This window comes from Empidonax traillii, unplaced genomic scaffold (genome assembly GCF_003031625.1).
Source record: "Empidonax traillii isolate 1590-97213 ecotype Southwest subspecies unplaced genomic scaffold, ASM303162v1 scaffold466:size1224651, whole genome shotgun sequence".
NCBI classification, from domain to species: Eukaryota; Metazoa; Chordata; class Aves; order Passeriformes; family Tyrannidae; genus Empidonax; species Empidonax traillii.
Window position 1 is genome coordinate 765,372 of NW_020955659.1, and position 26,294 is coordinate 791,665.

General features: G+C 34.7%; 1 protein-coding gene and 1 non-coding gene across 2 annotated transcripts in view; both read left to right on the forward strand.

Annotated features, from left to right (window-relative positions):
• FMN2 (formin 2) overlaps nucleotides 1-26,294 on the forward strand; it is a 183,902-nt gene that overhangs the window by 49,469 nt on the left and 108,139 nt on the right. Inside the window, exons 4-5 of the mRNA XM_027895764.1 lie at nucleotides 5,243-5,390; nucleotides 10,165-10,220. Of these exons, the coding sequence (XP_027751565.1) occupies nucleotides 5,243-5,390; nucleotides 10,165-10,220 (204 nt within the window). The remainder of the gene's footprint in view (nucleotides 1-5,242; nucleotides 5,391-10,164; nucleotides 10,221-26,294) is intronic.
• Nucleotides 12,235-12,295, forward strand: LOC114063481. The gene has a single exon (XR_003572562.1). It is a non-coding gene; the product is annotated as a U7 small nuclear RNA (small nuclear RNA).

The window sequence follows — 26,294 nt, forward strand, 5'->3', positions numbered from 1 at the left end:
TTTTTTTTTTTTTTTTTTTTTTGAGGAAGTTAAAAGTAATGGGAAATAAATGTTTCATGATTTTGACACAGTGTTTTTAAATTAATTGTTGAGGCAAATCGGTTCTCTCACAAGAAAAAAACCTACTTAAATAAAATGCTTATGCATCAAATTTAGTTCATGAGGATAAAGTGCTACTTCAGCTATACATTAAAGTATTATGAAGGACTTGCTGTTTTTCAACCTTGAAAGGCATCTGTGCTTACTAATACAACCAAAGGTAGTACAAGTTGAGAGCCATGTTTAATCACTGCTCTGGTTCTGTCAGTGGCAAGACGGAGCTTTGTTACTGAATTTCTCCTCAAAAAGTGATCCACTTTCCCTATTCTTGATAGTATTGATTTCTTTATTTTAAAAGCTGCCTAAAATAAAGCAGTCTCCTGCTGAGCAGAGCATTTTGAGCTAGTCTGGCTCTAGTTTCTCAAACTAAAACCTTGCTTCTCCGATTAACTATTTGTATGTAGTAGAGAACATGCAATTGTCTTTCATTTTAGAGACTGTATACTTAGTATACTAGAATGAATAAACTTCCCAAATGGAAAAAAAAAAAAAATCCTTTCCATGCACTTGAAATGGATGAAATGACAAGCAATTATGTACAAATGAGGTACAGGGTCTTAGCCTGGTAAACACCTCTGAGACAGGGAGTCTGATCTCTTTTTATCCCAAGTACCATAAAATGTAATTCTGCTGTGAGTTTACTGAGTTCCATTTTAAATGTAGTGTAATTCCTCTACCCACTCCTCCACTTCCTCCTCCTGAAAGAATGTCATAAAGACTGATTTGATGAGTAGAAACCCTCTTGTAAGTCCCACTCTATGTTTAATCCTGGCCCATTTATACCTGTCTGCAAACACCCTGATATTTCTGTCTTCCCCTCTTAAGGATAACTTAAGGATATGCTTAAGGATAACTTTGTTTGGGGTTCTAGTGAAAATTTTTTCAAGTTTACTATTTGAAAATAAATTTCTTACAAGATAGAACCCAATTGCATCAATGCTTAATACAGGAGCCATCAGGCAATTTAGTACCAATGCACTTTCATTTAAGAAAGTTTAGAAGTACTTCCTCTGTCTACTGCTCTGCTGACCTGAAGAGCAGAGGTTACTCCCGGTTGCAGAGTGCTTTTATACTGCCTTACTTTTCTGCCTCACTGCGCTTCTGCGCTTTTGTTTTTGTTCTTTTTTCCTTGTTGACAAGTATTGTCAAAATATTTCTGATCAGATTTTTTTTCCCCCCCTTGATTCTCACATTGCTAATTCATGTTTTTGCAGCCATTTTGGACAAATATGTGTACACTTATTCTTTTTGATATTTCAACTCCACCTCTTATACCTTTTTTTAAGTATTTCTCACAATGGCTTTGTTTTTTGAACTGGAAGCAGATAAACAGTTGATTAAAAACTAAAGTGACATGGAACAGAAGGTTGTATTACCTGTATATCTTCAGGAACAATGAAGCATACATTCAAGGTTGCATATTATTCACCAACAGTGAGGGATACACTAATTCAGTCTGTGGCCCAGGGAACAAATCTAGTCTCTGTGTGAAAATGTGTGACCCCTTTTCTGAAAGCTCCAGGCCCACCAGAATGACTTTTGATGTTTACTGTAAGCCTTAGTTCTGGGTTCACCAGCTTCTTTCTGTGTGTCATTTTCTAGAAGCCCTTTCTTTGAGTAACTTACAGTATTGTTTTCCATTTTTAAAGACTAGCTGGAAAACATATCGTCAGCTCAAGCAGTGAAGGAACATATTTAATATTTAATATGTTATGTTCTTGAAGTTTGACACTGTGGTACCAGAGAATGAGAAATTGTTACGAAAAGCCATTCTTTGTGCCTACTTAAAACTGTCTAGGAAGCGAGTGAGTTAAACTACAGACCTGACTCTCTGTGATTCTAAATGCTAGATGTATAAGTGGTAAAATGTATATTGATTAGGTACCATCAGATCCTGCAGGCAGTTTGCCTTGCCCCTGCGCAGATGCTCTGCACTTTTAAGAACCATTGGAAAGTGCTGTGTAAGGAAGTGTGGAAACAAGAACTCTTCTTGACATCGTGTTTAGTGCACTGGCCTCAGACAGCTTTAAACTTTCACTGTCTGCCCAGAAATCCAGAAATTAGTCTGAATAAATAAGACTGGGATCATTCATTACAAGGATATATATGTAATTTTTTCCATCAAAAGAGATGCTTTAAAAACTAAATAGTGGAGTCTGAGCAAGATGAAGTGGAAATCCCAGATGTATTCAAATCTTGATCACGGTAAGCATATTCACTGACTGTATGTACAATTATAATTACCAAAAATTGCCTCTGAAATTATAGGATTAAAGGAGAAAAAGTTGAATGTGGAAATCTAGGATCATGGATGATTGTGTTACAATTATTAATGATAAAAGCAAATTTATATTTTTTAATTTGGTTTATTTTGTTTCTTTTGCTTGAACAGTACTTTAAGATTGTAGAATTGGCTGCATATACCCTCCTTCGAACTGTTCTAATAATCTAATAATGGCATGTATGGCTTTATCAGATTTGGAAAAGGAAAATGGGATGGGCTAGTATAGGAATTAAAGACAAACAAAGAGGATTAGATTTTGGACTGTAGCTTCAGTACAAAGAAATTAGTACATTGAAAAGATTCATCTCTTTTGAAGGGCATGAAAGTAGAGACAGGGTTAATCTTCTCCATTTTTAAAGTGTGGACTATCAACTTCAAGTCCAGAGCTTCAGACCACCTTTCTGTCATGAGGTTTTTAGTATTTTAAATTATGTTTATAACTTTGAAAGTAATCTGAAAATAGTTGCTCGTAAATGCCTTGTTTAAATGTTGAAAGTTGATTCATTTTCATTGTAGTGCAAGTCCCTCCAAGGCATTTTTGCAAGCCTAAATTCCTATTACATAATGAGTCTATTTCATTGTCTTTCTCTGTGTTGAATAGTGAATGAAAAAAGCTCCCCCCCCAAATGCAATACACACAAATACTGGTTTTTATATTCACAAAGCTCTCATGCTGGGTTGAGAGTCAGTTATGGACTTGTGTGATGTCTTCATTTATAACTGCTATAGGTTATACGCTGTAAATTATATCAGCAAGAACATAGGTGCTTAATATTTTATTACCTTCATAATGTATCCCATCTGTACAATAATTCTGAGCTATTTTTTAAAATACATCTCAATTCCCGTAGACTAATCATACTTTAAAATTCTGTTTCTAAATGATTGTATTATATCTTTCAAGATCTGGCATGTTGAAATGTCATGTCCAAGAAGAGTTTAACTGTTTGTCTTCATTATTCGTGCTATGTCAGTGTTATCTACAGTCTGTTGTCTTTTGTTTTATTGCCCTGTAATCCTACTGAAAGTTGACTGTGCTTAACTAGTTAATGAGTTAACATACTGCAGAGTATGTTCTTCCCTGTGTTCCCTGGACTGTGCAAGATAGTAGAGCGGGTAAGAAAAAATCTTCCTGGTTTGCCTCAATGACCTTTTTGAATCTTATTTTCCTATGTGTTTTTGAGATTTTTCAATGGTGTAGAAACATGACAAATAGCAAAATCCAGCACGTTTTCCTTTTCTCTGCACAGTATGTACAGGTATGACTGTCCCTCACCTTTTTACTCAAACAGTACTAGAAACGGAGCAGTAACTCAGAGGCACATATCCTCTAAAAAGCTGGACTTAGGCAAAGGGAAGAAAATAAGTTACTCAAAGAACTGGATGTTCAAATGCAGTAGCATTCTAATGGAAAGGACAGGCTTTTGAAGGAACATAATGTTCAGGGCTAGGTAAAGAACCTGACCTTATTTTTTATTAGGCTTTTTATCCATTTATTTTTTCCTTTTTCTAAGATCCATATATCTGTCTGGATTTTTGCCATGTTTTTCATGATAGGAAGGTCTAATGAGCTTCCTTTGAGCCCTGACTGGGGCACTCCTTGGAAACCAAAACCTTTAACTTTATAACTAGCATTTGTCTGTTTCAACTAACTTACTCTCAACAGAACATTATCATACTTATCACAAGTTTTTTTTTTTTTTTGGCAAGTAAAAACTTAAGTCACATAGAATGGTGATTCTCTCAAGAAAAGGTATCTTTTTTTCTTCTTCCCCCTGAAAATCTCTTCAAAGGAAAAATAAAGAAAGTTTTAATCTAAAAGTGAAATATGTAGCATGAAAATATATATCACCAATGTTTTACTCAGGCAATAGCATGAATGAAGTCTAATGAACATCATCTTTGCAAGAAGGTATTACTGTGATATGACTGTATTTTCATCCATTGACTTGATTTTTTTTTCCCAGTTTTGTACTGCAATATTTGCATCATTCCAGGTTACTTACTAGGATACTCATACTGTGAATGATCTCTGTAGAATATACAGAATTCCATAGGTTTAATCACAAGGTGTGCGTGTTGATGAATAACAGGACTCCCAAGAATAACTACTTGGATTGTGGTCATCTAAAATCTTTTTGTTAGTTTAAAGCATAAGTTTGCCCTGGTTTTCAGCAGGCAGTCTTTGTGTTCTACTTTTAATCACAGAATCAAACTCAAAGCTATTGAGTAATAAGGATATAATCTGATTTGAGCCCAGAAGACTAGGAATACTTTTAGCTGTTAATTTGTTGGTTTGGGGATTTTTTTTCTTTTACTCCAAAAGAACCTCCACCTTTTTATCTGCCCTTCTAAGAATATGAAAATGGAAATTATAAAAATTAGGCTGCAAAGAGTAAGTATATCAGTTTAATTTATGCTGAAATAATCCTGCTCATTTTCCTTGCTTGTGCATTTAGTGCAAAAAGGTTATGTGGAGTATGGACTGAAATATTTTTCTCTAACCTACAAAACTAGCTGTATGGAACCTGTCATGATATATGGAATGTGTTATCTCTCTAAGATAGGAAGTGGAAAAGCCTTCCTTACGATCAAAAAGATGCTGACTTGTATCCTAGCACATTGCTGTGCTGCAGATAACTAAAAGCTTAATTATCTGTTATTAATAGAAATAGTTCCTTTCATATAGATTTACTTTAAGTCTTTTTCAGGAGGTGAAGAGCATAAAACCAAGCCTGCCTTGATATAGGGGTGGATATTGATTTATTTGTACTGGAAAAAAAAAGCTTAGATATTTTAAGCTTGTCTTACTATATGAACTTCTCAACTTTTTTTTTTTTTTTTTTTTAATAATCACAGCAAGACCAGCTTTATACTTGGGCTGCAGTCAGCCAACCCACACATTCAACAGATTACATTGAAGGAAGCTTTCCAAGGAGAATTCCATCTGCGTGGCCCCCACCCAAACCTCCAGATGAAGAACAAAGACTCAAAGTTTCGGAAGAAGGTATAGTTCAGACAAGATGAATGTATAGCATAGGGGGAGATGCTGTCTTTTATAATCCAAGGTATAAGCTTAGTATGTTATCTACTAACAAACACCTGGCTTTGAAGATCTTGGATTAGCATCAGAACTAACGTTAGCTAGTATGAATCTAATAAAAAATAGTCTGCAAAAATGCATTCTCTTTGTTAACAATGATGTGTATCTGGCAACTGCTGACTTAGTGGCGTTTACCAGGTGTCGTGACCTTTGTTCTTTTCCAGTTTACATACCTTCAGAGCCATGAAATATGGGTTCTTCTCTTCTCTTCTCTTAAAAATATGGAAAACTTCAGAAACCCATTGGTGTATACTGCAAGTTATTAGAGTGCTGTAAGGTATTTCTTTGTAGATTAAGCAGTCCTGTGCTGACTGGGGTAGAAAAAGTGTATCTAGAAAAAATAAATTGAGGTCTTGATTACAAGGTCAGTTTAACTTAAAATTTGTGAGGTTATGCTACCAGCCAAATTTCTGCAATCTTCTTCATGCTTATTAAGAGCTTTGTTTAAGCTGAGAATTAAAACAAAACCAACCGAAAAAACCAACCCTCTCTTGTAGCTTGCAAAGAAATTTAGAAGAGAATTTCAAACCTGTTTTCTGTTAGTAGTGTTGATGCACAAATACCACAGGTTCTTGGAGGCTTTGCTTTCCATTAGTTAGTGTTTAGCAGCTCTCAACACTTCTGGACTGCATTCATCCTCATGCCCTCCATGGAGAGCCACTGGATATTCTCACATTTTCCATTTCTTACCACTCCTATTTTTCATTGCTCACCTTTGAGGAATTAAGTCATTATTTCAACAGATGTCTTTGTATTGCTTGTAGGCTTTGGGTGGAGTTAATTTCAGATTTGCTTCTCTATTTCCTCTGTGACTTTTACCTGTTGGAGATCAAGGAAACATTTCTTCATTTATCTCACTCATGCAATTCAGAGTGTGGAATGCTGCAGTACTAATCAAACGGTTCTTGAGCTATTCCAGTTTTTAAGTAATGATGCTGTACTCAATGGAAGTGCTGCCATATGTGGTAGTAGAATTCACTGCCGCTACTCTGAAAGTTGTGTTTCTCAACTTGGAGACTTAGCTAGTGGATGTGTGATCAGAGTATTTATGAACATACCCTGTACTGGAAAAGCAAAAGGGTGAATTTCTTTTTATTTTATTTTCAGGCTTTAGCTTGCCATAGGCTGGTGCAAGTTAAAAACACTTTTGTACTCTAAAATCTAGAAGAAATTTGAAATTGAAATGTAAAGATACACTTGGAAGTGCATTTCCACCAAAAGGATAATACTAATAATTTTTAAATGTATTCATATTATACATGCCTTGTTTCTATCCTATATTATTCTATTTAATACTATACCTACTACATGGATGTATTGTGTACAGGACTAACCTGTTCCTTATTTGAACACTTGCCTTCAAAATTACAAAACCATTAAGAAAATAGAATTGGAAACAAAGTGGCAAATTGTATGTTGCGGCTATTTCAAAAAGTAACATAAATAGTTCTTAAAATTTATTTATTGAAATTTTGGTGTGATTTTTCAGAGTAGGGTGTGGAGGAAAAATGAAAAAACTGTAATTCTGAATACAGCTGAGATAGATAAATAATTTAACTTTTCTTTGATTGTTCATCTGCTTGCCATTTGGAAGAACCTGGAAGTGAGTGATGTGCAACCTGAGGATAAACACTTCTCCCATTTTATGTATATGCACCATTGAAAGGTGTAGAGGATGAATGTTTTTTTAAAAGGTTTAAGTTATTGTGTGCAGGATAGCTGTATTTTGTATTATATATAATTATTGCTGTCTGGATTAAGCAGATAAAATATTAACATTAGAAACTATGATTTACAAAAAAAACGTGTTTTAGACAAAAATATTGATAGAGAAAGGAATGCGGCAGAATACTTTTATAGAGGGAATCTTTGTTTTTATTATGCACATTAACATGAGGACAACAGTAGGCCTTCAAGTTTTAAGTAAGGCAAGATGAAATCTTCCAAGGTCTTAGGTAGTCTTTCCAAAGTTAGCAAAGTAGTTAATCAACTGTTTAGTATAGTATGTATTAAATAGTTTTGCTGTATGCTGTGTACCATGTGGAGTGTTGATGGGTATGAAGAAAGGGCTATTAGGGTGGTGAGGAGTTTTTGAGGGGTTTTATCTCAGGTTGATTGTTGTTTGATTGGGCTTTTTCTTAATTTGTTTTAGTTTTTTGTTTTGGGGTTTCTTTTTAGGTTGGCTATTTATTTAAAAACTGAAGTTTGGAAATATCTAATGTGAATTTGGGTTCAAGTCAGCAGATGCTTATGCCAAAAACATTTTTCATTTCTGGATTTGGAGAAGGTTTTCCACAAAATGAGTCAACATCACCAATAAGATCAATGTGTATGCCACTACTTTTCTATCTGAATACTCAAAATCTGCTTTTGACACTGCTTATGGCATTTCAGTATACCATTCTCACATCTCAGCTTATTGCCTGAATCTAAACTCAACAAGGTATTTGAAATTCAATTCTTTTAATGCTTTGCTGTGGACAATATTCTACTTAACATATAGGAAAAGGCAAATAACCAGGCACTAGAGTCCAGTCATCCTGTCTCCCATATGACTGTTTTAACTACTTATGAAGAGACTCAAAGACTATGCAACTTCTGCAAAACAAAACAGTCCCAGGACAGTAAATCTCTCTGTGGGTTTACAACCTGAAATCTAAGTTAGTTAGTTTCTTTTTAAAAAAAAAGTAAACTCAAAAAAGTTATCAAAAAATAATGTTTGGTTTGGTTTAAAGGAAAGGTTTCATTTGTCATATAGAACTCTCTTTTCTTTATTTTCTTTTTTTTTTTTTTTTAAGTGTGGTGGTAGTGTTTGAGGTTTTTTATTTAATTTTGCTAAACAAAGCTAAAACCCTGTTAGTTTGTTGGGAATATATTGTATTTGCTAAATTTTGTCAAGCTAACCTTGAAGTTAACTGTTCATATCACCGTGACTTCACATCATATTAGGATCTCTTTTTAGAACAAAACTTGTGCGAGGTAAAAATAAGCTAGACAAATCTGTCATATTGTTAAATATGGACTAATAGATAGGAGCAGTCTGTTCATATTTTTTTTAAGTACTTTTGAGTAAGGGAGGTAGTTGAGCTAATTTGCATGATAGAAAACATTGTCGTGTGTAAATGTCTAGTACTAGAAAATAAGCGAAGAATAAACTGGTTGTGAGCAAAGATAATACCAACATGAAAATTTCTCTCAACCATACAGAAATCTAAAATCTAAATGATGAGTTATTTCCTGTAAATGGCAGCCTATCCAAATCCAGGTAAAAAAAAAAAAGTTTTGTTAATTTTCAAGAGATAGCCTTGCAGTATAATTGACATGAGCAATGAAACGTCTCCCTTGTATGTCTCACATCCCAACAGACAGGATTGTCAGAAAGCTGTGAGCAGGTCAAAATGTCTAGGAAATATGAATCACAGAATCTCAAAATATGCTGAGTTGGAAGGGACCCATCAGGATCATTAAGTCCAACTCCTGGCCTGGCACAGAACCATCCCCAGGAGTGACACCATGTGCCTGAGTATTATCCAAACGTTTCTTGAACTCTGTCAGGCTTGGTGCTGTGACCACTTTCCTGGGGAGCCTGTTCCAGTGCCCAACCACCCTCTGGGTGATGAACCTTTTTCTAATATCCAACCCAGACCTCCCCTGACACAACTTCAGACCATTCGCTGGGGTCCTGTCACTGGTCACCGCAGAGAAGAGATCAAAGCCTCCCCTCTTCCCCTCACGAGGAAGTTGTAAACTGCAATGAGACCTCCCCTCAGTCTCCTCTTCTAACCAGAGGTCCTGGATCACAACTGCTTCACTCTTTCTGGAAATGGACAGGATATTTCTCTGCTGAATCGTGGCACCTTTAAAGATATGAGAAGAATACAACACAGTGTATTCTCAGGGCAGGTGCAACAAAAATATTTCTATTCCTGTCACAAGTACAAAATAAGGCTATGATCAGTGAAGAGGCATCATGAGCAGTAGTTACTAAACTGGTTACTGATCTTTGCATTGTGCAGCTGCTGTGGAGTTGTTTGTTTATTTGTTTCTTCTCATTATTTCCTATCAGACAAGGAAACTGAGGCACAGTGATGTTCTTTAAGGTCAGAAAAGTACTCTGATTTTAAAACAAGAAATGGAATCTAGTCGTGGGGTTTCTTATGTTTTTCTGCCCTTTTTGAGATCTGTATCACTATCTACGTCATTGTGGCAATTTCAAATTTGTGGTAGGACAGAAGAGGGCCAGTGGAGGATATGAAAAAGACAACATAGCTGGCAACAGTCATTAGTTTTAAGGACAGAAATATTTCTTATTGAGATTAGATGAGAGGAACAAGCATAAGAACCTTCCCATGACCTCCTGTGGAATGTGTACAATAGAGTTATAAGTAAATATTTTTCTTTGAATCAGAAATTTGTCAATCAAAATAGACTTCTTTCAAGTTTAAGATGGTAGCATTTAACATTGTGTCATAAAACATACATTGTAAATTGAGTTTAGGCTGGCTTTATTTATACATATAACCTGTTATATTGATTTTAATTTGGAAATTGGGACAGTTAACATTGTTTTCTTTTTAACTCTACCCTCCTTTCATGAATTTTTTAATGTGTCTTTTGAGAGATCAGTGAATTTTTTAAATATAGAAGTTTAAAATCTGTATCTTCTTTTCAAATTCAGAGCTGAAATCTACAGTCCTAGAAACAGAGAAGCAATGCACAGATGATGTTCAGCAGGTACAGGTAAGATTCTAACAGAGATATTATATCTGTTATTTTTTTAAAACGAGTGCAAAAGCAGTACTTCTTTCAGAAACTTTTGAAATAGTTTTGTACACTGAACGTTCTGAATGAAAACATGGGGTTTTTTATATGCTTCATGGTGTACTTAGGTACAGAGATTGAAGGTTCCTGCCTGCCTAAGGTGATTCTTACAAAATTTTATTGTTCACTCAGAAGTTAATACTATGTCTGATGGTATTACTAACCAATAGTAACAGAAGATCTGGTTATATTTGCTAATCTCCAATAATTCATGTAAGTATTAATGTCAGAGTTTTTGCTGTTGTTGTTGTTGTTTGGTTGGTTCTGTTTTTGTTTCGGTTTTGGTTTTTCCTGACTATCCTCTGCATCTAGGTGGTAGTAAGGGAATAGGTTTAGGGTGCCATGCTAGACTTAAACAAGTGATGATATAATTCTGGGACAGTCTGGGTTGGACTTGTGCACATAAACACTTTTTAGTGTGTCACCATACATGTTCTATTCCTCATTGAAGGTGGTGCAATTTGATGGGGTTGAGAAACTTCAAATTTTGTTTCCTCAAAAAACTAGCTACCAGATTTATCTTAGCAGGTAATAAGACCATTCCATTGTTTTGGAAGTTATTAGAAGGAAGGCAAAGTTCTGGTTTTCTGAAATAGTTGGAAAACAAGACTCTGAAAAACAAGGAGTGACCAAAAGCTCTTGAAATTTCTTGTTTGCCTTCCCTTGTTTCCCCCCTTCCTTATTTCCTCTCCTGGGTTTGTTTTTCTGTGTGGTATGTTTGGTTTTTTGGTGGGTTTTGTTTTGTTTTTGTGTTTTTGTTTTTGAAAGTGATAAGATGGTTCAAGCATCACTGCATTGAGCAGCATTTGCAAAAATGATCAGTAATTTTTTTGGGGGGGAGAAAATAAGAAATGCCTAGGTAAATGCGTACTACTAATCATTAGACTTGCAAATTAAATTACAGCTTTTATGAGCCATGTGTGGGGAGAGTAGGTGTGGTAACTTTATGGCTTCTATCTTGCCAAACAACATTAAAGTAGGTCTTCTAGTTGGTTACTTAATTCTTCTGCCTCCACAGTAAGGAATATTTTTAAACTAGAGCCCATTAATTAAAATAATATTATGAAGTTATCTTACATCACAGTATTTTAAGTTCAACCTAAAGTATGTCTGTCCCATGCTATTTTCATATTTGTTATCCAGGTTTCACTAGCAATGGTTTCTAGCATTTACTTTGAAAAAGTACTTTTTCCTGTAATTCCAGAAAGTTATTGTACTTAAGGAACATATCTAATCTGTCTCTACGATTTTAATTCATTGCAAGACACAACCTACATGAAAGGTTTTCTTTTTTGGAAATATAATTAATTGAAATATGTATACAAATGCGTAGGTATTTTACTAAAAAAAAAAAAAAAAAAAGAGATTTACTACAAGAATTAAGTTAAACCAGCAGCACTAGAGCACTGTGTGATCACTTAAACAAATAACATTTACTTCAGGTTGGGAGCTTTTTGCTACTTTTTAAAACTAGCCTATTACAATTATGATTTATATTTGCTTGTGTTGTTAGAGATTCCCATTTCTCTTGCTCAGTGTTTATCTCTTATGACAGTAATTCTTCCATTCTATACCATTATTCATTAATAAAGTGGAGAACTAACAGGACCACCCCGCTTGCAGAAAGTCCTCTCAAATTTTTGCTGTTATTTTGTCACCTTTCTGTTTCATTTTGAAAATCAGAATGGAAGTCTTTAATTTGAAGAACTATATGTGGATAAAATGTTGTCATATGTTCAATTTATTTTCTGTACAGTCTCAGGCAGTTGAATGTACTCTATCTATCAATGTCTAACTGTATCAATCTATAAAAATATTAGAAAGTAGAACGACCATCATATTTGTAGGTAAATCCTTTACTGCAATTAGACAATTCTTGGTGTTATTTTTGCACTTCTAAAGTGATAAAATACTATGACGTTTCTATTAGAGATATATCCTCTTTTATTATTTGTCTAGCTAGTTTTTCTTTCTGAAAAAAAACCAAACAAGCAGTGCATGAAGTTACCCCAGTAGGTAACTTCTCTTTTTCTTTCGATACTTAAAAAAGAAGAGAACTCTAGTGTAAAATTAGAAATGGATCAGCCAAGTCTTCTTTCCTCTACTTCTTTTCTCTCCAGGGAAAAGACACTTTCCACATGCTATTAAAATAATTGAAGATGGTTGATATAGAAATGAACACAACTGTAATGTGATGCTGGAAAATTATCTCACTTATGATAAGTAGTTAACTAAAGGATTCAGAATAATTCTAAATTAAAAGCATAAGTAACACAGAGAGCCTGGATTTTAGACTTTCTTGCCATTGGAAAGGGCATTTTTCCATATTTCCTCTCCATTTCCGTATCTTTACCATGTAAGATATAATCTTCATATTTTGCAGTATAATATTCTAAAGTTTAAGGCTGCCTTTTTGAGTTGAAAAGACCTAATTTCAAAAAATTACTACTGAAAGAAATGAGGACCTGGGGTTATGCTTTCTTTTAGTACAGGAATTGTTAAGCAGAGCCAAAATAAGAAAAATTGGCAGCCATTTCAAGTCCTGGTTTTGAAATGCCAAAGGGCAGATGTCTGCTTAGTCTTCCCAGTGCAAACAGAGAAAGTTTTCTTAGGCTCAACTCTTTTAGTGAAGGAAGAAGAGAGAAATTGAATGTCGTAATTTAGAAACTCCAGTTTCAAACCTGACCTTTAGACCTGTACGCCATACAAGAGTGAACTTCCGTTTTGCTTTGTGCCCCGATCTTTTGTGCTACCATATCAATTTTCTTTATATTGTAACTCACTTGCCAGATTAACTTGATTTTGTTTACCTGGTAGGAAAAAAAAAAAAAAAAAAAAAAGGTAAAAAGAAGGGAGGGAAAAAATCTTTTAATTGTAAAATAAGTACATGAAAACTAGGCTTTGATTAGTAGTGGGACATTATAGGACTAGCAGCCTAAAGCTGTTTGAAAGGCACCTAAATTCCTTATTGTGTTATACATCTTATTATAAAATTATTTGAAAATTCTATTTTTAATAATATGTGATGATTTTCTATTAATTTAAGAAGAAAGTCCTCATTACATTTGTGTAAAAGTTAGCATCCAGATGTAATGAATCCTTCTTTATGCCACTGATGGTGCATGGTCCCTGTAATCCCGTCTCAGGAGATGGGATTTTGCCAGACTGTTCCAGTTGCTAGTAGTTTGGTTATATTTTAAATGGAGTATTTAAACTATATTTACATCAGAAAAGCTTGCCATCAAAAAAATTCTTATGCTTCTAATGTTTCCGTCTCGGTTGTTCACTTTGGTTTGGCTCACCACATTTGAGCCAACAAATAAATCTCAACCAAAATTATATGTATTTTTGAACAACACGAACTTCCACTGGTACTGTTAGCCAGACAAAATTTTGGCAGTTCTCAGGTGCTGAAGACAGATTTCTACTGTATGATTTATTAGTGTGCTTTCCAACAATATCATAGGGAAACAATGCTAGTCTTAAAAAACTTAAATTACAGGCCAGGTTTTGCCACGGTGAGGATACTTCCTGCTTTATAAAAACATAAGTCTGACTCTTGGAGTGTCTCTTTAGAGTATTCCTAACTACCACACTTTACTGGTAACTCCTCTCTCAATCTTTCAGCAGGGACCTTTTTACTTTAGTCATTAACTAAGAATTATTGTAACTCCTTAGGGTAATAGCTCGGTGACATTTGAAATGTTCCAATTTTGACACTTAGTAATGCAAGAAAAAAGGTTTTGAAATCCTTTTGAAATATAATATAATCAGTCTATTTAGAAAGTATAAAGCATCGATGGGATTGGGATTTACTTTTCATTATTATAAAATGTCATCGCTAGAATTTTTTCTCAGAAACATGCATGCTGCTCAAAACTCTCTCTTAAATGAAATTTCAGAAATTATTCTTTACAGGTGAAACTAAGATAAGAAAGGTAGATAAAGGATTTGACTGAAATGGTGAAATACAAAAAAGAATAAAATAAAAAAGGGAGATTTTATAAACCTGTTTTTAGACTACCAGATCTGGAGTCTGGTATGACACCTGTTTTTTTTAGATATTACATGATGTTCATCAGGGTAGAGGCCAAGTGTAGATGAGACTAGTGAACAGTTTTGTTCGACAGGAGTTTGAGAAAAAGTGGGAATTCTTCCTTTATGAACTCCCAAACTGTTTTATGGTTGTGGCTCTTCTTCCACTGCTTGATTTTATATGTTCTTTCTTGAGATATTTATTCAAAAAGTACCTGGGAACAATTGTCACTCTTCTTCCATGTCTCTGCTATTTGAAAGGTTACTTTTTATAAGAGGAAAGAGAAGCCTTGAGGAAGCAATGAACTGTTACTCTAAAACAATTCTTTTCCTACAAAAATATGACCGCCGAAGTCTTAGATTTCAACAGGGAAAAAAGTCATATATGTGGGGGGGAAAAAAAAAAAGCCAACCAACAAAAATGTATGACCTATTCGCAAGGGCCTACTATATACAGTTGCCTCACTGAGGAAAGAAAGGATTATAAAAGAAGTAAATGTTTTTGGAAGTTTACATATGAATCACGATAGTGATGAAAACTGGATATCTTCTTTTAAGGAGAACTGTATCAGTGTAAACTTTCTGCAACATCTTGCCAGCATACCCAAATTTCAGAAAACAAAAACTTTAAAAATGCATATGTGTAAATCTATCTTTTCATCTTGCAAAAAATAAACACAGACTTGCAATATGTGGTGTAGAAGAACTTATGTTCTAATTGTTGGTCCAGTGTGTAACATTAGAATTGGGATATCTTAGCTTTAAGCAGATGAATATCAAGAAGCGTATCTAGTGTTTTCTTGTTAGCCTTGAGAGTAAATGCATTTTACCAGTAATGTACAGAAAGGAAACAAAGTTTGTGTGAAGCAAAAGGTGATAGAAACCTGGCAGACAACTTTATTGCTGGGGTCCCAGGAACTGTTAAAATGCAGAGCATTTTGCTCAAGCAGTAAAGGGGAATCTAACCTTTGTGGAACTTCACTGACTTTAGGACAATTTAAGTGCAAATCAAGCATTTTATGTTCATGAAGTTTAGTTTTTATACAGAAGTTTCCAGTTTTATTGATAGGGATCTTTGATTCTTAATATTAGAAGTTACTTTTCACTTGAAACGTGTTGCCATTTTCAGGTTTCTTTTATGGTTTGTTTTCAGAAAACCTGACAAGCATGAATATATTTTTCATTTTTTTATAACTGTAGCAGATTAATTAAGTAAACTTTTTAAAACAAGTGAGATTCTCTTAGCTGAGACCTCAACATAATTTAAACAGAGATTGTCTGTTCCAGTCTGTTCTGCTTCCTACATAACTAGTAGTTGAACGTTGTAATTAAAATACTGTGATCTGATAATGTCGGGGTTTCTTAGGCCAGGAAGGACGAATGAGAAAGCAAATAGAAATAATAGAAATAAGGGAAGAGATAATCATTCTGACTTAATTAGAGTCGGAAGGACATCATAAGGAAGTTTGCCTACTCAACCACTAGATGGCAGTTAAGGAGTTTTGAATGGACTGCAAGGCACTTGTAAAACAACCCCGGGCGGTCCAGCAGGCACCCTACAACGAGAATTCAATTTTTTATTTTTTTCTTTTTTTTTCAATCAAAGTGGTGGGTTTCTGGTAGTCAGTAACTTAGCCTATAAAAACTGCGTACAATTGCTCTGTTTAATCTAAGTAAAATTTAGTAACTGGAACATTCTCCAAAGATAATAGAACTCTGTCCTAAAAGTAATAAATAATAACAACATCCCCCCCCGAAACATTAAAAGTTTAGAAAGCTCTATTCTGTCACAGTTAAGTTGTTTTGTTTGTTTGTTTTTTAAACCAGTGAAGAGAAAACATTTGGTTTGGTCTACAAGCCTTGTGGATGACTGTCTTTGTAGTGATAATTAAAAAGTTTTACTGCTGAATTACATCATTTAAATAAAGAGGTCAGTTTTCTTTTGGATATGAAATTTATTTCTTCAACCACAATCTTGAATCCATTTTCCATTTAGTTCTGATTAGGGAGATGTTAAAAAGAAGACGGAAATAAAAGTGCATTGGACATAATTAATTGACATATTATAGAATATAAATCACAGACCCCATATTTAAATAAAAATACAGGAGTCTAGTATGTCAAGCTGTGTGGTAGAAAAAAAAAGGCAGTTAATTCTCAGAAGAAATGTTAGTATTTTGTATTATATCCAAACTTCACAATACTTGGATTGACTTCTGTTGTGTTGCTTGAAGGCAGTGTTTGCCTTTTTAAAAGAAACGACACATTGGTATTATTTTCAGTGGAGGGACAATAGCACATTCTCACATTCTTCCTTCTCATCGTGGTGAGACTAAAATTTGTTTTCTTCTAATCTGTAGTCTTCATGCGAATGTCAAGTTAATATCATGTTAATATCAATATACACAAAAGATCATAGCACAGTTCAGGTTGAAGTAGACATTAGGAGGTCATTAGTAGACATTATGGTCAGGTACAGACCCTTTCCCACCAGCCCCTTCCTCCAAGCCAGGTTAGCTTACATGTGTGGTGGTTTTTCTCAGGATTTAGCTCATCTTTGAGTATGGGTATGTGGTAAAACTGAAAGGTACTTCCTGTTTCGCTTAGTCAGTGGTAAAAGGGCAAGTCTTGCTATGTTTCTGATGTGTTGTTTCAATAACAGCTAAAGGAGATGAAAATGTGTGCTCTAAAAGCACATATTTCCTGTGAGTTACTCCTAATTCAAATACCACATACATTCAGGCATTAAAATTCTCAGGAAACTGCTGGTCAAGTTCTTGTGATTCATCTAGTGTCACAACCTCTTAATCAGAGAATTATGAGAATATGGCATAATATAATATAAATTTTGCATCCTGTAATCATAATCAACATTCTTATTTTTCCATTTTGAGTATGCTTTATACTTACACAGAACCAGACAGGCTTTCTTTGGTCATTTTAGGTACAACTTCTTGGAAAAATAGCACCAGCTTTAAGATTTGGGCATTAATAGTGCATAAACAGTGTGCTTGCAAATTCTATCCAGTGGAAGTTAATTTAGTATTTACAAAGTTCTTCTGTCACTGATGGGGGGGGGGGGGGGGGGGGGGAGAATGAGAATAAAACTGAGAAACTTACTTATTTTAACTAGAATTACTTGGTGATACTTAAAATCCTTGGCTATAATATGAGAGACTTTCATCTCTTGAAAAAGAATTATGGGATAGGGCTTGTGTAGAAAGAATTCCCTTTTTTGTGTGTGTGTGTGATTTTGACCACTAATATGTTTCCTCTCTTGCTTATTACAGTGAGTTTCTTGTAAAATAGTACCAGAGTACAGTAACTTCTCTGAGGGAGCAGAGAATTGAAAAGCATGATAGTCATATACTTATGGAAAATTTTGTTTAAACTGTTTTTTCTCTTCTTCTTTGACTCCTCACTTGTTTTACTCATGGAAATAGATAAATTGAGAGAGTTCTCATGCCATTCATACTATGCATACTCATACTGTGCATTCCTGGTTAAAGCAAAATATATATGAGCTGTATTCTTTAATTGTCAAAATTAAATTTGTTTTTTCTTAAATTCTCTAAAATAGTAATACTATTTCAGATGAAAATCTGTAAACTCTCCTTCTTCCAAAACATGATTTATAATGGCAGTTTCATTATTTACATATGAAATTTCTCTCATCTTTTGGAGCGAGGTGAAACCAGAGATTTTTTATGTTCAATGGTAGCATACTAGACTTGGATTATGTAGAATATTTTTGCTTCTATAGTATTTACCTTTCAAGTTTTTTTAAAAAGAATTCTACAGAGATTGAAGAGAACAGATAAAGAAATTACATTACACACAGGAGAGCAGTATGTAAGAGTGTATGTATGTAAGTTTGTGTGCATATGTGCCTGCCAAAAGAAAATTTCTTATTGTGACATTCCTAGCAGGACATCTCATTTGTCAAGTGGACTTAAACTATTTGAGAGACCTCATGTTATTCTCTTGGCATTAAAGATCAGGTGCTACCTTTTATTGGTGTTGATCCTGAGAATTTCCACAGGACCCTTTATGTAGCAGGGAGATAAGAAATGGTTTTCTTAGTAAAAATAAATAATTCTTTTACTTAGAAATATCCTAAATAATTTAAAAACAAAATAAACAATCATAATCATAATATACTGCCATACCTGAATGAGAACTTAAAAGTAAAGCTGAGGATAATTTTAACTCCTTGGATATTGAACAGTCTAACAAGCATATCTTCTACATACAAGTATCTTCTATTTACATTTTGATTAAAAGATCGTTATCACTAGGTTTTCCATTTTAAATTCATATAAATAAATAAAAAGAGTAAAATCACTTGTTTTCCTTTTTCCATTTTTGAATGCATGTTTTTCTTTGTATTTATTCTTTAGAGAATAAGCCCAAAACCACTGATAACAACTGTTACATATTCCTGAATGTTTAGTTGCTTTTTGCTATCAATATTCAACTTTTCCTCAAAAGAGACGTTATTTTTTCCCAATGTCCATGATATCGAAAAGGTTTTATGTAATCCTTCAAAACCTAAAGTTTGGTTTTGTTTACTTGGTTGTGATTTACTTTGTTTAAGGTTCTTTCACCAAAAATGATACAGCCTTAGTTTTAATATAACCTTCACACTTTCAAAGAGTTAGAGAAGGTGATTGACTTCCAGGCCCCTACCTGCAGCATGTTCATAGATGCATTTGTGAAGGTTCTATTTCCATTTCTCCATCCTTTTTCTGTTGTGAGAAGTAGGCTCATGTTTCAGGCTAGAGAAGGCTAATTATCCCTTTCTACAAAGATTTATTCTTACTGCGGATATTTTTTGCTGCTTATTCCCTGCTGGAAGCCTGAAACAAACGCAACATGTAAACCTCCCATTTTGTGGTCTGGCTGAACTCTTGGATAAAAAGGGCAAGTACTGTGTAGAAGTATCATGCTCTGGACAGTTGCTTATCAGGATGTGGCAAAGTTCACCTGGAAAATTATTAGCTTTTTTCATCTCCACTACTGGAGATTAAAGGCGTTTCAAGTCCTTCAGGTTTAGATTATTAATGTCCACATTTTAGGTCATAGAACCCTTAGTGTTATTTCTTGTATAAAAACTAGTAGGGGTTTTGTATACAAAGCACACAGAAGTAACAATAGAATGAGTTAATTTACACAGTGACTGTTTTCCAGGTTGCTGTTCAGTTGCAAGCTGAATTGAAAATCAGGAAAAGGCCAGGTGTGAAAAGGTCAACACCTTTTTCTAGTATGTCAATGCAGTAATGGTTGAGGTATGCTAGATTTTATTTTGTGTTTTTAGAGAATGAGATGGATGGCTGCCTTGGCCTGGATACACAGGAAAACTAACCAAACATTTTAGATTCATAGTTTAAATACTTTAGAACAAACACAGGCAATGGAAAAAAGTAAGTGATCCATCATGTGATAGGCATTTCAATAAACTGCCTAAATATGGAGGAGAAAATAAATTCAGACAGGTTTTATCCCAATTTTTAAGGAAATCTGTGACTCTCAGGGTACCTGGTGCTTATTGGATTGCTGATGTAGGTGGCTAGGTTTAAGTTAGCTCTTCATCTGCACAACTATTCATACTCTAGCAGTCTCTTTGCAGTCCACACCACAACATGTAGAAAACACCATAAACAGGTAAAATTAAGATTATATTAAAATTAATAAAGTTCAACTTTTTTTTTTTCCTTTCAGTGCCCATTCTTATCTACATACTTGTTTTACACAGGATGAGTGATAGAACAGTTAAACCAGTTTCTGGGCTAGAAGAAGCAATGTGGAGGGATAAACCTTTTTTCAAGTCTTGTTTACTGCTGTACTGTTTTATGTCTCTCTAATAGTGAAATTTTATCTATGCTAGGACAGAAACCTTCAAGACTTGAGAGGGGCTTTTGGCTTGCTTTGGTTTGGATTTTTTTTGCAGGGGAGTGGATTTTTTTTTTTCTTGATTGGTTGTGTTTTTTAAAATAAAACAGGTCTAAAATTTTCCAGACAGTCAGGCTGAAAAAAATTATTTGTCCAGGCTAAAAGTAACATTATGTAAGACTACGGTCATTATACTTGACTTCTGTGTATCTTCTAAGGTGGTCAGTGATTCTGTGATTTTGTCTTGTCTTGTCTGTAGTCTACAAAAATTCTTTTTAGGTTCCTATTGTAGCAAAATGCGGGAATAACCTAAGGTTTCATTTCAGCTAAGTTAAGAGTTACAATTTATAGAGAGAAAACTCTTTCAATCTTTGGTGTATTTCAAATTGATTTGGAGTTTTTATTATTTATTAAAATGGGTGCTATAAAGAACTGATATCCTCCAAAATGCACTTAGCCCAGGAATAAGGAACTCAAACTGTTCAGGAACAGAAACTTCAAGAATCTAATCTGAACAAAGTTCTTTTTCCTCTGACCTCAGCTTTAAAAGTTTGCATTTGCAGTGCATACATCTTTCTTCAAGGGTGTATGTTCCCTGCTAAGCCTGTGGGGTTTCATTTGAACTACTTGAATTTCAGTGATTATTGATTTCTGCATGTAATGGTTTGTTTCGGGATTTTTTGGCCACCTATGATAGGTTATGGCAAAACCACCTGGTTGATTAGGCATGTCTCAGCTCTTTTTAGTTTAGGAATAGTTACACAGTCCTGATGCCAGCACAGTGCAGGCTGGTTTAATAATCCATCTCATGCAGTGTGTTACTGAGTGGGAGATTCTCTGATATCCATCAAGTAAAGTTTATGAGTTCAGGCAGGGTAATGCACGACAGTGTTTTTGTTTCTCGGTGGTTTTGTTTCTTTGCTTGCTCAGTGCTATACTGCAGAGCTGTGCATCATGTTTCCTTGTGTTTGTAGGAAGAAACATGGACTATTATCAAAATGTGTATCCCTTATTCCCATATGTACAACTTCAATAAAGTAGCAAGTTCTCACAAAAAGGCAGTCTGAGGAAGAAGCCAGTATCCGATACTCATTCTACTCTTCAGCAGTTCTCCCTGATGCTATTGGCAAGTTTGCCAACTTTTGACTCAACTTCAACTGCTCTAAAACTAAAATGCTGCAATGGGCTAAGTCATATGTGAGAATTAATTAGATGGATGCTATTTTGTTTGAATGCAAATCAAGTCTACATCAGTACTTCTCATTTGACAATCACTGTAGCACTAAAAATGCCTGTTAAATGTTGTGTCTCCTTTTCTTAAGGTTGATCTGCAGTTACAAGAAGTAGCTTTGAAAATGAGACAGCTTTAAAGAGAGAAACCTGAATAGAGATCACATTTCTCTGACTGAATTAAATTCTTACTGTGGCTCTACTTTGTGCCATTCGGTGAGCGTGCGCGTTCAAAAATGTTTGACTTCGCGTAGAAAAGAGGCATTCATTAACAAAGCAGTTGGAAAGAGCATCCTTCCAAGTAACTCTACACTGCTAGTACCACCAGGTATTCCCAGGTGTTCATTTCCTGGAAGACCTGGGGGGTCTAATTTTGATATCTTTATCCTATTTAACTGTATGTTTCTATTTTCTGAGTGTCCTTGCAACTAGGTTAACAACATAGACTCTGATTCATGAATTCTGATGTAAAGAAACTAAAAGGTTAAGGTTTCTAAAAATAATCAATCCAAATACAATCCTATTGTCTAAATATGAATTCCACCCAGACAGGTAATTTCAAACAGTAAGTGACAAATTGCTGAAAATGACCAAATGACTGATGCAACTTTTTGGCTTGTTATAGTATAAGGTATTAACTTGTAAAATTGAACAGTAATATGCCTTTATTTTTCAAATATTCCATAATTACTGATTAGAACTGTCATTATGTTTATTTTTAAAGAAAAATATACATTATGGCTATTCGTAACTTATAGAAATGAATGAAAGCTGAGATATAGATAAATATATAATACTGATGTGCACATATGTGTGTCTGTACATACATATAGACTAGGGCTAACTTTGAGATGTGGGGTTTTTCTGCTTAGAAATTCAGTTCTGGAATGGTCTGTAGGTTTCAATCTCTCATCTGATAAACTAGCTTGTCAGACTCCAGAGAGGAGACAGCTGTAATCTGATCTTTCACATGTTTGAAGATTCTGGATACATTCTATCTATGTAGATCAGCTTTATGCTGGACATCTGATACACACATGATGAAAACATGACAAGATTGGAATGAATTGTATGTAATTGGCTTTTGGTACACGTGAAGATCGAAGTGTGCAACCTTTACCAGTAAAGCCAATATTCCCAGATCAGTGTGCAAAAGTTGCACTTATCAGTACAACACAAAGAGGACATCAGTCCCAGATCCAGTATCCAACTCATTGCACATGGAACATATACAACCTGGCTGAGAAATGCTGGGCACTGTTCTGTAGCCATACATCTCTGAAATTTTTTTTCCTGCTCACTCTTTCATACTCAAGTCACCTGGATAAAGCAAGGGTTAAGCATCCACCTTTCTTTCTTTCTTTACAGAAAGAAGACTGTCCCACAGTACCTGGGTCCTGGGTAAGAACTCTAGGCAAGACAGTTTCCTCATAAGTCTTTTACCCTGTAGGTTTCTGCTGTGGAATTCTCCTCTGGATTGAAAATGAAACTTCTTTTCATTATGTGTGATTTTATTAATCTCGGTCTTCTGGTCCTTGTCAAGAGCTTTTGACCATCTTTTACATGTATGAAAAATTAAGTACTCCCTTGCTTATTCTTCTAAGAAAATGATATGATTTTCTTTTCCAATTGGATTTATATACAGTTTAAATTTCCTTTCTTGTTGAGGATAGTGGAAGCATTCTGTGACTTACATTTGTTTGATATAGTCCTTTCTGATCCAGGGGTAGACTTTAAACTAGGGGAAAGGCAGAAATCTAATTAAACTGCTCTGAGCGCATCTAAATAGTCAAAATTATTATCTAAATCTCTCTCTAAAATAATTACTAAAACACATAGATACTGGTGCCTTGATTGTTTCGGGTGGGGTTATTTTATTTGTTTTGGTTTGGGTTTTGTTTGGTTTTTTGTTTGTTTTGGTTTTGTATTTTGTTTTTCGGGGTTTTTTTTGGCTGGTTGGTTTTTTGTTTGTTTTACTGTTTTTGTGTTTTTTTTTTCTTTTAGTTTCTTTGGTTTTTTTTTTTTTTTAAACCAAATAAATTAAAGTACATCATTTCCTCTGAATAAATATATCTTCATTCACATCTCAGTCTTGTTTGTTCATAACATGCTGTTTTTGTGAAAACCTGAATATGTTGGTGATTGTTAGGTACAACACAGTAGGAAATCACCAGGTTGTTTGAAATGCCATGTCTTGAGGACAACAGAAAAGCAGTTTCTTAGGGCATGGGGTAAACAGTCCTTTTAATTAATCAGTACATGTTCATTTCTTTTCTGAACTGCTAATTTATTGCGGGTTACGGGGGTCCCGCAACAAGACCCAGTGGCACATTTTGTATGGGAGATGAGTCACGCAGAAGATGACCCACAAAATGGAAGTTTATTAAAACAAGAAGACAGCTTTTATACAGGGGAATACAGAAGGTTCAGGAATAGAGGTAGGACCCCGGCTAGGAACATCAAATCCTGAGAGCTACTGATATGCGAACTTGGAGGGATAGGCTAAAGGGATATATCAGGTCACTCAGGGGGAAGGGAGAGCTAGGGGAATAATGGAAGGACTGTTCTGGGTGCACGGACAGGGGAATCTGCTGATGCTGCAATGCTGCGGCCTTGTAGCTGCGTCCCAGGCAGTTCTGCACAGCTACAGTTGCTAGAAGACTTCTAAAGAGATCTCTTCCTCTAAGCCTTCCTTCCAGTTCTTTTGCATCTCTCTCCACTCTCTGTAGGCCTCTTCTGGTCCACCCCTGACACTTATTCATCTCACTTGATTGCCCATTTTTTTAAACTTTAAAAAATACTTGTTTTCTTGAAAGAAATTTAATTATTTGCTGGGTAAATTGTCTTGTAGAACAGTGAATTCTAGATTCCTGTAGTTAAGGTAGAATTTCAGTATTCAAGAATTACTACTTTCTCCTTGTTTAAAGTTGAATCCAATCTCCTGAGTAAATGAGTTTATAAAACAGTGAACTGTTCTGAGATCAGCCATCATTAAGGCAAATCTCTTTAGAGCCACTGAATATTGTGCTTAATCCTGTTGGCTTCAGTTTGTTTATGGCAGAAACGAATTTGCTATATCTCTCATAAAACCCTTGCTGGAGTGTTCTTACAGTGTAAAATGGGAGCTTAGGAGAATTACAGTCTAGGGAAACTGGATTTGATCTCAGCTGAAAACCAGTGTGTGGCCTTAATAATCCTAGCAACACAGTCCCTTTGATAATGTTGCTTTTTGAAGAACTGATAGGCCTTATTGCATTTGCAGGTGACTGGTAGGGGGATAAGAGTAGATGAAAAAAAGGATAACAGAATATTGTATTTCTCCTTTATTAAGAAATTCTTTAACAAAACTGTTGCTGCTACGATGTATTGAGTTATTAAAGGAAACTGAATGGACTGAAGCACCATCAGTAATTTGTAGTGGAAATGTATTTTTCAGCTTTTTTCACTTCTAATCGTACTGGGTTTTAATATGTCTGCTGTGGTAATTCCTTCAGTACTAATTTTTTTTATGTTCCTTTCTCTGTTTCACATTTTCCTTCAACCTTTGGTGGGGAGACCTAGTTATCATTCATAACTTTTGGTTCAAACTGCTGTTCCAGAAAGTTCAAACAATGTATGGGATTGTAAGTTTTGATAATTGTGCTTCAAAATCAAACAATAGTTGTTTTAAATGTAGTAGTTGTTGTTTTACTTCTGAGATTGCTTTAAGACAGCTAAGAAACTCAAAGATAAAAAAATATTTCTGTAAAGAATTCATTTTCAGACAAATTTTTTATTTAAGTATTAATGAACATACATTTTAATAATGGTCCCCAGCTGGAAGTTATAACTTCATTTTCCCAAAAGAAAAATTACTTTTAAATGTTTCATGTGTAAAAGGAGAAGAAAAACATCTTTCTGAAATAAATCAAGGCAATTTGTTATATCAGGTATTTGCAGGTATTTGTTTATTTGCAGGCTTCTTTACAAAACCTATAATCTGAATATTTGAAATATTTCCAATGAAGTAAGCCTACAGTCTCATCCAAGATGCATATGGTTTTATAAAAGGAAATATAAAGCACTAAACAACAGTTTTGCTGTAACCACTTGGGAAACCTGTTGCATGACAAAATTAATTCAACTAAATGCTCGAAGTGCTAACCAATATTCCAAATATAAAGAGAAAACAAAAGTACTGAAAAGTACATGTGTACAGCTAGAAAAGGTTTCTTTATGAGAAGATTTTGTGTTGTAAATTCATGTCTGTTCTATCTCCTGTTCTATTTTCCTGAATAAGCAAAAATGGTTGGTTTTGGACTAGATTGCTTCTATTGGTACCATTTGATAAAAGCACATAACCATTAAACTCAGTACAGTTCGTTATTGGTACTTATTTTTAAATGTAGGAACTTTCTGTGCCTTTTAAGGTTAATGTTTCCTTTACTCAGTCTGCAGCAAGCAGGATCAGAGGCTTCAGAGAAAGAGATAAAAAAATCTGAAAACTGTCAAATCCAGAATAACCGTTTCAGACAGGAAGCTTTTCTAATGTTACTCACAGTCTGTCACTTGGTAGAGGAGTTATAAATTTGGGTTGGTGGGAAAGTTCTGCCTTAATTTTGTCTTACTTCTTTTCCTCCCCAATCATGCTGATTGGAGAAAAGTGTAATTATTCTGTTCCGAGACTAGCTCTTTTCCAAAAGGGAACATTTGTTGTGTTCTGCATTCCTTATCTGTGTTGTATCATTGTGTTGTATTGAAACCCAGCACTCAATGCTATGTGGAGTCTGTTTATGCATGGTGCATCACTTTGAGGAAACACTGAACGTATTTGCAGTTAACAGAGTTAAA